At 36.2% G+C, this 13,721-nt stretch overlaps 1 protein-coding gene across 3 annotated transcripts in view; it reads right to left on the bottom strand.

Annotated features, from left to right (window-relative positions):
- Positions 1-1,543: 1,543 nt before the first annotated feature.
- XRN2 (5'-3' exoribonuclease 2) overlaps positions 1,544-13,721 on the bottom strand; it is an 88,484-nt gene continuing 76,306 nt past the window's right edge. For all 3 annotated transcript variants that reach the window (XM_054466977.2, XM_063659458.1, XM_054466978.1), the window contains 3 exons: positions 9,312-9,375; positions 4,381-4,519; positions 1,544-2,097 (listed from right to left, as the gene is read on the bottom strand). In XM_054466977.2, coding sequence (XP_054322952.1) covers positions 2,032-2,097; positions 4,381-4,519; positions 9,312-9,375 — 269 coding nt within the window. In that variant the 3' untranslated portion in view covers positions 1,544-2,031. The remainder of the gene's footprint in view (positions 2,098-4,380; positions 4,520-9,311; positions 9,376-13,721) is intronic.

The raw sequence follows: 13,721 nt of genomic DNA, 5'->3' as shown, positions 1-13,721 counted from the left end.
CTAAATGGCAATCTAATACCAGTTTGTAGACGGCTTTGTACATTAACATACATTACCCCAATTGATCTTTAAAGGGAAGACAACTGCTCATTACGGGCCCTTAGCCCCAGAGTAGTCAGGCTGTTTCCAGGTTCTAAGATTTTTGTTTAATAGGAGACCCTGAAAAAATGTGCCGTTTAAAGAGAATATAATTGCGTACAAGAACTACTTAAAATTGGCCCAACTAATTCTTTACATCACAATTTGGGAGATATTTACAGCTTTAAACATTAAAGCTCTAAAAAGCATTTTGCTTATTGAAATGGACAGGGCATTTTCCTGGAAGATTCAAACGCGGAGCCAAGTTGGAAAGAGATGAAGACTAAGGATGGAGAGAAAGAGGCAAGGGTGAGGTCACGGAGCAGGGCCTGAAGCCGGCTCAGCGAGGGAACACCTGCCAGTTCTGCAGAGGAAATCTGCCGTCATCAGTTTCTCCATCAGGCCTTTCACTCAGATGTCTTCCAAACAGTGCTTTAAACATTCAGTCAAAAACTGAGTTAGTCTCAGGACAGCTTAAAACTAAGCCAAAACTAAAGGTATGAGAATATAAGGAGTGGAATTGTGGGTTTTGACTATGAACTATGAACAGTAAAACATTTATAAGCTCCTTTGGAATATGCAATGCTTTACTAAGATGGCTATCTACATTTTTAATATTTGGGAGATAAACTTACAGAGAAATTTAATAGAAGGCATTATCACTTGAATGTTGAGCGAAGGCAATTATGTAAGGGTTGGGTTGGTAATTCCTGATGGAGAGACTCTTTGTCTCAACAATAAAGGATCCTGCTCTGGTCACCCATCATTAGCAATGAACTCAATAGCTACAAAATACCTTCCTATTCAAGGTTGAGGTGAGATTTTTTTTCCCACAGACTAAGTTTAACAAGTGTGCTTCAGTTGAATATTAAAGCAAAAATATCCTAAGTCAGGAGGTCAAAGAGAAACTGTACTTCACAATCTTGGGCTAGGAGGGAAAAACTGAAACAAAGCAATAGTCTTTGTATGTGTGTCTAAATATGTTTTGGCAATCAAATGAAAATGCATATGTAAGTGCTGTATGTGAACTCCAAACACACATTTAAGCAATTTATAGTGTACTTAGTAGCAAGGAAAAACATGAGTACAAATTGCAATCTAATGACATACAAGAAATATGCTAAGGAGCATAGACTATTTGGCCATTAATTAAAATTGTCAACTTGAAGATTTAAAACAAGTCCTTAAAATTGGAGAAGTCTACATTAAATTTGTAAAAATGTAATTTATCTCACAAAGATTTTTGAGTTAGCCAGATCAGTCACTGACATAATACAACAAAGTTAAAGCTTTTGTTATGTCTTGCTGACCCTGTCTTTTAAAATCTGCTTCTTCATTGACTTCTTTGTCCTTTGGTTTGGACATCTGATTATAGAAATAGTTTTCTGCAAAAGTTAGTTTTAAAAAACCATGCTTGGTCAAGATTTTCGAAGTTGAAATACTGCAAAATAACAAGAACACAAAACAGTTTTAAAAGTTTAACTTTATTTTTTTACTAAAGTCCAGAAATTTCTGTAAGACAAGTACATTAATGAAATGTTTCCAAAGAAATACTGAACAATATATACTCTAGTTTGCTGAGGGTTCCAGCTCAAGAGTTCAAACCTAATTCTTGTGCAATAAAAATCAGCATGGATCTTAGATGATCTAGAATACACTGTGTTTTGAAATCCACAGCTGGTTTCATTTTTAACCATTATGAAAAACCAGTACTCCTATTCCATCAAATGTGTTTTATAAGCAATAATAAATTCAGATCCACTGTATTATGCAACATACATCTTTGGAAAGCAACATAAACAGTGAGATCAGATCAGTAGAAATATACACAGTTAAAAGAAATACACAAAGTACTGTAGTTTTATTAAAAACTACTACTTGAGAAAGAAATCTTTCCACAAATAGCATAAAACTGTAGAATGATGAAAGGATTTGGGAAAGCTTTACAAAAGCTTAATTCCAATTGTATCTTCCTGAGGGTGGTGGCAAAGGGTATTTCCTTCCTTCTCTGGGATATCCCTGAAAATAAACAAAAGAAAGAGTTTATTTTCTGGACCGATACTCCTGCAAGTCAGTTAATTTTAAACCTCTATGGAAAAACACATCATAAGGAAACTGAGTATGTGTTAAAGGTACAGCAATGGAAAGGCCCCATAAAAGGTGCTTTGATCCAGAGCTTTAATACAAACTTGTTGCAAAGTTGGAGGTTAGCACAAATGCTATTACTGAAAAATAAACCAAAAAACCTTAACAATCACAAATGCACACAAATGAACTAGAGTTAAGTGTTTTGTGTAAACAACATGTACAGACAGTGGTTCTCAATTTTCCCACTGTCCTAGCAGTAGTAATTCAAGTCACTCTGTGGTAAGATGCCCACATCAATTTAGACTTATTACACAAGGAAAGTAACTTTGGTTTAACCAAGGCAAGAGCCTGCTAAGTCAGTTAAGGCCAAATGAGCAATTGATTTTAGGGATTTTTTATTTAGCAACAAATAGTAGAGCATTAAATGATATATTAAGGTTATTACACAATCCATTAGTCATGACCTTTATAACATATCCTCGTATGTTTGCAAATAACATTTCTGTATAACAAAAGATAAACCTGACACCTCTTCATTATAAGTCCTTTTCTAGGCCTCTAGGGTTTTGAAATGGAACCCACTCCCACCTCATTTTGCCACCCAGAGAGCACTTCAGTACTTGAAACATGAACATGTGCAGACTCAAGGCCAGAATGCAGGCTAAGGCCTTGTTTGGTCATATAAAACTTCACTAAAAATACAATGAAGTAATGACTCTATGTTTTTAACAACAAACTTCTGCAATTTAATATTGCTTCAACAATTGTGATTTAATAAAAAGTATCTCCCTGGAAAAGAGACTGAGAAAGAAGAAATGTTATTTTCAAAGTCCTAAAAGAATAATAAATTTACCAATTAGTTTATATCTTCTAAGTAAATAAGAATTTTACCTCCTATAACAGCAGAGAGTTCCTTTAAAAGGAAGATCTCCAAAGGAGAGAGGAAAATGGAGAACTGGGGTCAGCAGTCTAGGCAGCCAGCTCCCAGTTCTCCTGCCCAACTGTGTGGGGTTTTCAGGGTTTCAGTTCCTGACTTGGAAAATGAGGTGACTAGACTACACATTCTCCAAGGTTTCTTCCAGTTACAAATACGACCTCACTTCAAAAATGCTCATCACTGAAACGGCCGAGTGCCATGCCATCTAACCATAGTAACATAAAGAGCCTTAGTTCACTGATACGATATTTAGAGGTCCTGGGCTGAAAGAATTCAAAGCAAAATTCGATAAACTGATTTAAATAAACCATAACAAAATCCTCTCAGAAGACATTAACTATTTGCAATTAAGGTGATTATCTTCTTGTAAGGTGGAGATACTTGTAAGAATACATAAAAAATATATACAAAATATGTTCCTTAGCTGTGAGAAGAGAGGTCTTACTAATTAATATGTGAAGCACTGCAAAAGGCCTGGAAGCAACACCAGGTAAGCAATTTAAAAACCACTTCACATCACTGCAGGTGCCAAAGTCCATACACATTACTCTGAATCATAGCATTCCAATCTTGTTCTCTAGTAAGGATTCCATTAAGAGCATGTAAATACTGGCCAGGGTGTCAAATTGCTGGAGGAAATTATGTCAAATAGACCTCAGTCTTAAATGCTGCTAAAACTGGATACTGTAAAGAGAAGGACATGAAGCTCACATATACTAAATTTGTCTACGAATTATGATATTCATTCAGTGATACAGCTGCTTACATTGAGAAGAAAAATATGTGGAAGATTATCAAGCAGAGATTTCTTTTATGAGGAGGGATATCAGATGAATCAAGACAGGAGACTTCTAAAATGACAACATTTTAAAATGACTTCTAAAAGACAACAGCTGAAAAAGCAGACTTACTTTCCAGCTTCTAGAAAATCATCACCCATTAAGAGGGATCTAGGTTCTATTAAAGAACAATATCCTTAAAGGAAAAACAATGTGTTTTGGTGACTGACTATATTTGGACTAATTATCACTGACTGCTATGATTTAAAGGGCTTTTGGGTTAGAAATTCTTTGGCATCTTCAAGGTATATAACCTATTTAGTGAAGCAGGTACTCAACCCATATACATTTTTAATGACAGACCCAAGTTTAGCCAAGCTACTCTAAGCTACTCTATCAGTGTCTTCTCCAGAAATGTTGGTAAGAAAATATGGAGTCCTGTGAGGCTTGTTGAAATATAAAGTAAGCAGTATGCTTTTCATCCCACAACCCATTTACCTGTCTCCCTCCACGATCATCTCGTCTGGGTGGATACCCACCAGGCCCAGCTAGCATCTGGTACTGGTTTGGCTGGAAGGCTGCATTCTGGGTTTGCAGCATCCGGTTCCATGGGAGCAGAGGTTCAGCCCCAACGCCTCTGTAGGAAAGTACCAGTTTTACATCAGAAGCCACGCCTATTATACAGCACAAAGCCTAAAATCGGCAGGTATCATCTCCAAATGTTAATACAATCCAATTTACCTGGATTTATCATATGGGATACAGAGTATCAGAATGACCTTTGTGTCCCTTATATCCAGTATAATCTAACATGTTTCATGAAGCATCAGCATTTATTACAATGGATGTTTAAACTCAACTGAGAAGTTCTGACTTTTAAAAATTATTTTGTTCATTTTCAATTGGGAAATTTCCTTTTTAGTCACTTAAAGATGTAGACCCAAGATCACCAAGATGGCTACATTTAAGATGCTATCTAAAGAGTAAACATGTATAAGACAGGAGAATGAGGCTTTATTTTCAAAAATGTCCAGACTCGTTCTTGGATCCATTCTTTCTACTTAATTGCAGGTTGCAAATGAATTCTTACTGCTGAGTATTTTGAATCCAGGGTAGGAGACTTGGCTGTTTTTTCCCATCCATTATTCTGTTCAATATGTCAGAAGGTCTGATTGGGAGGAAACCTTTTCAAGTTCTATTGATGCAGCTTTCAATTGACCACGGTGACCTAGCAACATGAGCACTAATTGGCATGGGCTGACTGGCATTTGGTGTACAGTTTACATGGGAACACAGATTCAACGGCTATTATAACCCAGTTTGCTGTCCCAGATTACTAGTCGAAAGAAATGTTTTAATTGTGTTCAAGTGCCTATTTTAACTTTGCAGATGCAAAGCAACAGGTATAATGTACTAAATCATAACTTAATTAAAAACTGTCACATAAACAATGTAGCAAGGATATACCTTCTAAAGGCAATCACCATTTAAGACTTTACTTTCTCCTTAAGGCACTTTCCATAACTTCCATTTTATGGAAGGCACTACAAAGAATAAACAGAGGCAAATGCTCCAGTATATTTGAACATCAGAAGCTTTGGGGCCGCTGACCATGTTAGGAGGAATTCAATAAAACTTTAAATTCACTGAAGTGCTAACTAGCTGGTAATCAGTTATAACCATATCAGCATAAGAATTTCACTTCCGAGGTCTTAGGGGAAAAAAGCCTGGCGCTGGGCTCATTGGGTAAAGCATTCTTCTCACAGCTATTCAAGCCTGAATCCATCCTCTCTACCCCCACTCTCCTCCCTTCACTTGGAGCTTGCCTTCTTTTTATTAAAACAACACCAGAGATAATTATTTTTGTGTGATGGCTCGAAGAGATGAACTGCTCTCTAAAGAACTCTAGAAAGGCTAAAGTTTTTCTTTATAGTTGGTGGCTGAAACCAGAGCTCTAGTAACAATGTGTTATAAGTAATTCAGAATACAATTAAAGATAAGTTTTTATCTCAAAGAAAATGCATATGGCTAGGGCTTTTAATTATTTTTCAGGATAATTACTAGCACAAATATATTTTAGCAAGAATGCCTCCATCTGTTTTGCAAGAACAGCTCCGTGTGCAGAGAGAGGAATGGTCTCTTCCAGTCTCTGCAGGAGTGAAGGGCTAAACTAAGGTTTGTGCTGTAACCAGTCTCCTCAAAACTGGGCCAATTAATGCAAAACCCACGGGCTAAAAATACAATTCACATCTTAACTGTGATCAGTTTTTCTTTTGAGTCTTACAATAATAAAATTCAATTGAGTTTTAGGAAGATCTGCTGGCATAAATAATATACATTATAAATGCAATTCAAAACTATTTTATGTTCCAAAAACAGGTTAAGAACAAAGCCACAGTTTAAAAATGCAAAGTTCTTTTTGTTTGAATTGATCACTTATAATGTTTTTGACAAAGATAATTTTTATGAAAAAAATCATCAATAATTAAAATTAAACAGAAGAACAAAGCAAGGATGTCATGTACTACCCTCTTCTGACTTTTATGACAGAAAGGCCTTTATTTTCAACGTTTATCATATGTCTAGACTAATTATATACTTTGCAAATACTTACAAAACTAAAAATTTGCCTAGGAAATTATGTTTTAAAATCTGGGATGGAAGCACAGAAACTGACATATCCTAAATTCTAAAAATTAGCAATTAGGCCAGGCACAGTAACTCAGCCTGTAATCCCAGCACTTCAGGAGGCTGAGGCAGGCAGATCACTTCAGCCCAGGAGTTTGAGACCAGCCTAGGCAACATGGCAAAACCCTGTCTCTACTAAAAATACAAAAATCAGCCAGGCATGGTGGTGTGGGAGCCTGTAGTCCCAGCTACTTGGAAGGCTGAGGCATCAGAATCACTTTAACCTGGACGGCAGAAGCTGCAGTGAGCCAAGATCATGACATTACACTCCAGCCTGGGTGACAGAGACCTTGTCTCAATCAATCAATCAATAAAAGAAGTTAATAAATAAGGCAACTTATTTGAGCCATTTGGCATCATAGATGGCAACAATATTCTTAAGTTTCCAAATTGTTTTGGAAAGTTACTGGAGATGTGAACTACTACCAATTTGAATATTTTAAATGTATACATATGGTAAAATCGGAGTTTTAAAAGATTTTTCATGATTGAGCTTAACACCCATAGGTAAAAAACTAAATGGCTGCCTTGCAAATGACTGAAAAAGAGGCCTCCATTGACAAGAAGAACCCAAACAATGTGGCAGAACTCAAGTGACAAAGGGAACTCCAACGCTGGGTATCTATTAATTCTAGGCTGTGTCTGTGTTGGGAGGATGTTCCTGTTGTATTAAATCTACTGGATATATGGATTATACATACCATCTTAAAGTAGGAAATTATTCAAGAAATGCAATGTAATAAAAAAAAGACACTCAAAATTCTCTTAATAGGATTCTCAACAAACACTCAGAAGAATAGTGTCGTGGAAACATACTGAACTAAGAACTGGTAAAACCTGGTTCTGGAACAAAATGGTATATTTCTTAAATGTCTGTGATGTAAGACTTTTATGATGGAACTCTATTATGCTCACATTTACCTTTTGCTTTCAGGCATAATTTTAAGTATCTGACTAAAACTAAACCAAAAAACATTCCCACAAAACTTGTCACTAACCTGCTGGGTTCACAAAGTCAGAATAATACTAGTACTTGGCTAGGGTAGAATAAGAACAAAACCTGATGGACAGCAGGGCAAGGGAAGGGACAATGACGATGATCTTAGGAAAACTTTTAATGTGAACAGAGGGGAGGAAAGCTGTTGGGGCCTTAGAAGTGGAAACAGATCCTTTACTTCCTTTGAAGTCCCTACGTCTTTATATTATGCTCAGAGTAAATATTCTGGTAAGTTTTGTTCCAGTGAAAAGTTTCTTGGTAAAGAATGGCACAAAAGAGTGACCTTAGGTAAGCTGCTGAACAACTTCTCTGTGCCTCACTTTCTTCATTTGCAAAAATGTAAAAATAACAGCATCTATTTCAATGCATTGCTAGGAGGAATAAATGAAATCATTCTTATTAAAGGATGTTAATACAGTGTTAACACTTTGTAAGCAGACAAACATTTGCCATTATTAGTATGGAAAGTGAGCAATAAGATAGGGAAACCAAGTATATAATTTAGGAAAAATTTACCCCTTAATTTCTGCTTAAAATTGGTGGTACTGAGGAAAATGAAACAGCACATACTGTGTGCTTTCAGAACATATACTAAAATCAAAATATTAATACACACATTGCTAGTCGTATTACATTTAATGAGACTTGCACTAAAAGTTGATACTATTAGTAAACATCAAATAACATGATTCCTTTTATCCTCTTGAAGATAACAATGAAATGAAGTTCTGGAGTCTCTAAAGAGTTATAAAGTTTTCTTAAAAGGGAAGCTGCATTTAGAACCCCATTTATAAAAACAGTATTCATTTCAGATGTGAACAGATTAGAGACTGTTAACATGGCAGAGGAGAAGAGAATAAAACAGATTAAAACTGGGAAGGCAAAAAAGAAAGCCTTATTATGATGGGGCTTAATTTGTTTTTGCATTTACTGATGTTGGCAAAACTATCATGAAATGATGCATCTTAAAGCTGAACTTTAAAAATTATTCTACAGATGTTAATTATTCATAACATGCCTAGTTGTCTTGTCATAGAGTCCATCTGACTTAGTAGCACACAACTTATCAATGAAGGAATACATGTTAAACATCCCTTGTTATTAAACCATGTCACATTCTTCCTAGTCCATGGTACTTATTAGACTGCAGATCCCATAATCCTCTTCTGAGTCCCTTCTGCGTTTAATTCAGTTCAGTCTTAAGTAGTTAAAGAAACTGTCTTCAGTGGCAACTAATAACTACTGACCTACAGTGACACTGCCCTACAATAGGCTTGTCAGCCCTGAAAAAGTTGTACCAAAGAAGCTGATTAGGACTTCAAGAGGTCTGTAGCAAGAATCAATGGTTGGTCTGTACTAACACTGCATTGCCCGCACAGAAATGATAAAAGTGGAACACCATTAGTTATGCCTCATTAAGCTGCACAACCCTTCTAAAAAGAAATTTGTTTAGCCTGACCAAAACCTAATACAGTTTTAAGCTGTGTTGCATTTTTCAGGGCATCTCAAAAGCATCAATAAAATAAAGGCCAAAAACCAAGAAAAGTAAGGAAGTATATTAAACATGAGTCTTTTAATTCAAAGTATTAGCTATATATTTTCCTAAAGGATAGGCACAAGGGAAATTGTTTTTTGTGGGAAAAAGTACATTTCAAACCACGGAGGTTTTAGCTTCCATAAAACCCATAAACCCCAAATGCTGGTGTCAGAAAGTATTTAAAAGTCCTGTCTACTTTAATATTACCTGTCAAACCTTTGCTGCTGGAAAAGGGGAGGAGGACCTCGCCAGGAATCCTGGGGCCTCATATCTGAAAAAGAAACAGGAAAGGGTTAAGAAGATTTTAAAAGTAACCAATATTCAACTACCCAATATTTTATAATTAAAAGTTCTTGAAAAAAATCTGAGAAAGACTGTAAACCAAATAAACTAGTATCATAATAACACACACCACAAATGTAAAAAGGTAAGTAACTAACAAGGTCAGCAAATTTTTTGTTTTATTATTTTTCCTTTGATAACAAAATAGGTTTAGTAACCCCTGGCCACTAAACTCACATAATCGTGTGGTGTGTGTGTGTGTGTGTGTGTGTGTATGTGTGTGTAAGTAAAGACACATATATTACACAGTTTTTACATTTATATTTTAAATGCTGTGCAAAAGGAAAGGTTTAGTTCTTTTCCATAAATAGAATTAATACAAACTGAATGAATAGTATCTACAACAGAAATCCTGAAATTTTCCTTCTGAAGGCATAAATTGCTACCATTAACATTAAGCAGAGCACACACAATCTCTCCAACACAAACCAAGAAAACACGTTAATGAAGGGACCACCCACTTCTCCATCTTTTCTGATAGTTTTCTTGTAACACAAAGCTGAACTAGCAACATCATCTAACTAGAAGAAACAATTAAATGGCTCCTGCTCTTCCACATAAACTGAGGGATATGGGATGAAAGAAACATCTGGGCCTGTCTGTATCAACGAACCACAGCTTGCAGTCACTTCACCTTCAGCGGGGTCTGCTGTGACCTAATTAAAACTGCTGGTTCCAGAAGTTGTCTAATGAGTTCACCATGTGAGGACAGTAACTTCCTCTAGACTCCCGAGACCAAGGACAACAACGCTTACCATAATGTATTCAGGCTCACATTTTAATAGAAACACAAACTAGAAAAATGCTTTTCAAAATTACTTAAAGAAGAGTTGAAAGCTTATCTCTGGTTAGAAACCAAAAATATATATGGTTTTTACTTAAGAAAGAGAGAGAAAGAAAAAAGTAGAATCGTGCTTTAAAAGTCCCATAACAAAGAACATGGAATCAATAAAATGTCTAGCCGCTCACAATGATTCTAGCTCATAACTGGCAGCCTCAGCCCTGGGCTTCCTTCCCATCTCGACATGCTGAGAAGGCCAGACTGAAGAAAGTTTTCTTTATGTGGGCAAACTACCTGAAGGAGGGCAGCCATCTGCAGCTGCCACAGCCCACTCCCACCTCAGTCCATGGCCAGCTGGAAAAGCTTCTGCAGCCATACCCATGGGTGCCAAACCCACCTCTCAGAAAGGTGCAGGAAGCCCTTCACCAGCTGTCACTTCCAGGCAGATTCCCATTGTTATTAAAAGGTGGTATCTTTAGTCAATTGGAATTAAGTTCCTTTTTTATCTCTTAAAAACCAAACTACTAGCAGTCAAACCGAGTAACAATGTGGAGGATGCTGACTACCACACACTCCACAGAAAGCAGAGGAAGACAGTTCCCCACCCTAGGCCCAGAGTAAGTTCTGAGTCATTACTACAGACTATACACTATCAGAAAATCAATTTTCTGAAGAGATAAAAGTAAAAAGTTCTTACAATAATAGCAATCATTTCATTTGTATGGTTTATTTCTATGGGAAAACTTAAGATACATTTACATATATGACTTTCAATGAGTTACCATGTGTGAAAAAGTAATCTACTGAAAGTAAAATCAATGTCTGAGCCACTTTTTCAGCTCATGTACAAAATTAGTTTAGTGAGAATCAGTTAAAATGTTCCCAGAAGTATTTCATTTTAGTGCCCTTATATATACAAAATTTGCGAAAGTCAAAAGAAATACAGCAAATATTCATCCGGACCCCTCTACTTCATATCCCCTGGAATCACTGCGGTTACCCTGGAAACATATCCTTTTTTACCATTAGGACTTAATTCCATATTGTGCTTGCCTGGTGTCTTTTTATGTATGGTATAATCGCAGGATACACATTCTCCATGGTACTTACGAAAGCTTCCACAGTGGCTCCCTAATAAATTTAAAATTGAATGAAGACAATACAAAGATACAGCTACATTAAGAGAAACCTTCAGAAACAATGTAATGTTTTAAGAAAAATAAAGGCGGGAAAAAACCTTGTATATTTTATCCTAGAAACTGTGCTAATGGAGATGAAGCCATCGCCACCTATAATATATATTCATTAGACTCAAACATGCTGTTCTTAGATTAAGCACAGCAGTATTTCTAAGTAGAACTGGAATGTAAAGTTTACTAAGTGTAAATGCTTTTTTTGGAGGAGAAAATAATTGTCTAACCTATACACCTAGAAGTGTCTTAAAAAACAGCAAACATTCCTAATATATCACTTCTAGTGTGCCAGGTGCCTCTCTATTTTCCATTTTCTATCTCTCACCTCCAGGACAATTTCTTTTTTCCATATAAACTCAGCACATACAAAAATTACAGTTTTTTGTTAAAACCTAAGCAAATTTTCCAAAACTTTCAATAAACTCTGATGCAACTGTTAAAATACTCCTTGTTTTCAATCCAAAAAGAAAAAAGGCGCAAAGAAATATTTCAAGGCTATTTTCAACCAAATTTCTTTATATGGCTCTTAGTAACATATATAACCTGGAAGTATTCATAAAGCAGAAATATTTCCTGGCTGATCTGTAATGAAGTAGATGGTAAAACAAACTTATTATCATTCATTTGTATGGCTCTAACAGAAGATCCATTCGAGAGGAAGAAAAAAAATTCTGAGATGGTGAATTGCACTTTAGAAGGTACAGGCGAGAGTGGAAAAATGACAATTAATTTTTTCCTTTGGTCTTTAAAAATTTATCCCTTTTCTAGAGCTCTAAGGCCACGTAAACCAAGCTTCGCCAATAGCTTCTCAAGTGACAATTTACCTAATCAGCATGGCAATCACAGAAAAGATTCCATGTTTACTGATTGCACTAGTCAAAAATCACTTTTCAACGTGGCTAATTGACAAGTTTACAGACTAAAATGAAGAGAAGTCACATTTAAGGTTCTCTGGGCTACAGAAACCAAATGCTTTATTCAGACTGAGTACTCAGGGCTACACTCGATTCCAACAAGTTATCAGTACTCAGACAATTACTCATCAGCCAAAACTGACACATCAAAGACAAATCAAACACCAACAATAAGAAATACCTACAGCAGACACTTGACAGTTGTCAGTTTGACCAAATGGCCCTTCTTGAGTGCAATTTCATACTACACAAAGAAAATGATTATGATACTAAAAATATTTTAGACTGAATAAATGGTTTAGAACTCAATCTTACTAAAACAAGCTATTTGACTAAATTTTAAAGTTCAAAATTCTATAAAAGGAAAGATGATCTTTTATCACTTAATACTTTCACAGTGCTTATTATGTACAAGGTACTATTTTAAGTGCTTAGCTACTTAAATTCATTTAGTCTGGTTATTTTGTCAGATAAATATTCTTATCCTCTGTACTATTTTCAAAATGAGGAAACTGGGACAATGACCAAACCTGTCAGAGGTCACACAACTATTAAGGGTCAGAGTGAGGCCAGGGGCTATGTTCTCGTAACCACTCTCTACTACACTGTGCAATCTCAAAGCTTCACATACATTTATGCTGTCGGTTGAGATGGCACTTCATTTTAATTTATTTCAGAAGACGCAGAGGAGAACCACCCATGATTTTGTGCTTCTTAATCAGGAGGCTCAGAAACTTACAGTTTCAACAGGACTGGATGGGGGGTTTAACAACTACTCTCAACATCTTAAAGGTTTACAACTGACATTATTACTCATATCCAATTAGGATAGGAAAGAAAAATAACACATATTTTAGTTGTAAGCATCTAGGCAAATACAGGATTTATAGGGAGAAAATAAGAAAACATCTTGGCTAAAACACTGGAATCTCTGCTCTGTTTAAAAGGATAATACTACCCCTCAAAATCTGGCACTTAAAATGTAAAGAGAAGGGATCAGATAAAAATCAGTATCAGCGGTTCCTGAAGCGCAAACCAAAACCCAACATCACTCCAAAGAGAACAGCCAGTCTGTCAAGGGACAGAAAGAGCAGAGAGGTGCTCTCGAAGCCATGACAGCCTGGGTGAAACGAACCAGGTCCCCTTCCTGGCCAAGTCTACCTCCCTAGGGACAGAAAGGAAGCGACAGAGAGATGTGGCGCTTAGATTCACTCTACAATCCCGTCCATCCAAGTCCAAATCATCTTAAGAATGCTTTTCCTTGCCCTCTCTCTCCCTTTTGTGTTTTTCTTCCTCTTATAGCTAGATGTGGATGAATGGATGAAAGATTGATACATAGGTGAAGACTGGTTCTACACAAATATTGAATCTAGAAGTAACGAGATCA

Source organism: Pongo pygmaeus, chromosome 21 (assembly GCF_028885625.2).
Source record: "Pongo pygmaeus isolate AG05252 chromosome 21, NHGRI_mPonPyg2-v2.0_pri, whole genome shotgun sequence".
In the NCBI taxonomy this organism is placed as follows: Eukaryota; Metazoa; Chordata; class Mammalia; order Primates; family Hominidae; genus Pongo; species Pongo pygmaeus.
Note: the sequence above shows the minus strand (reverse complement) of the source record. Positions and strands in the feature narration are given on the sequence as shown.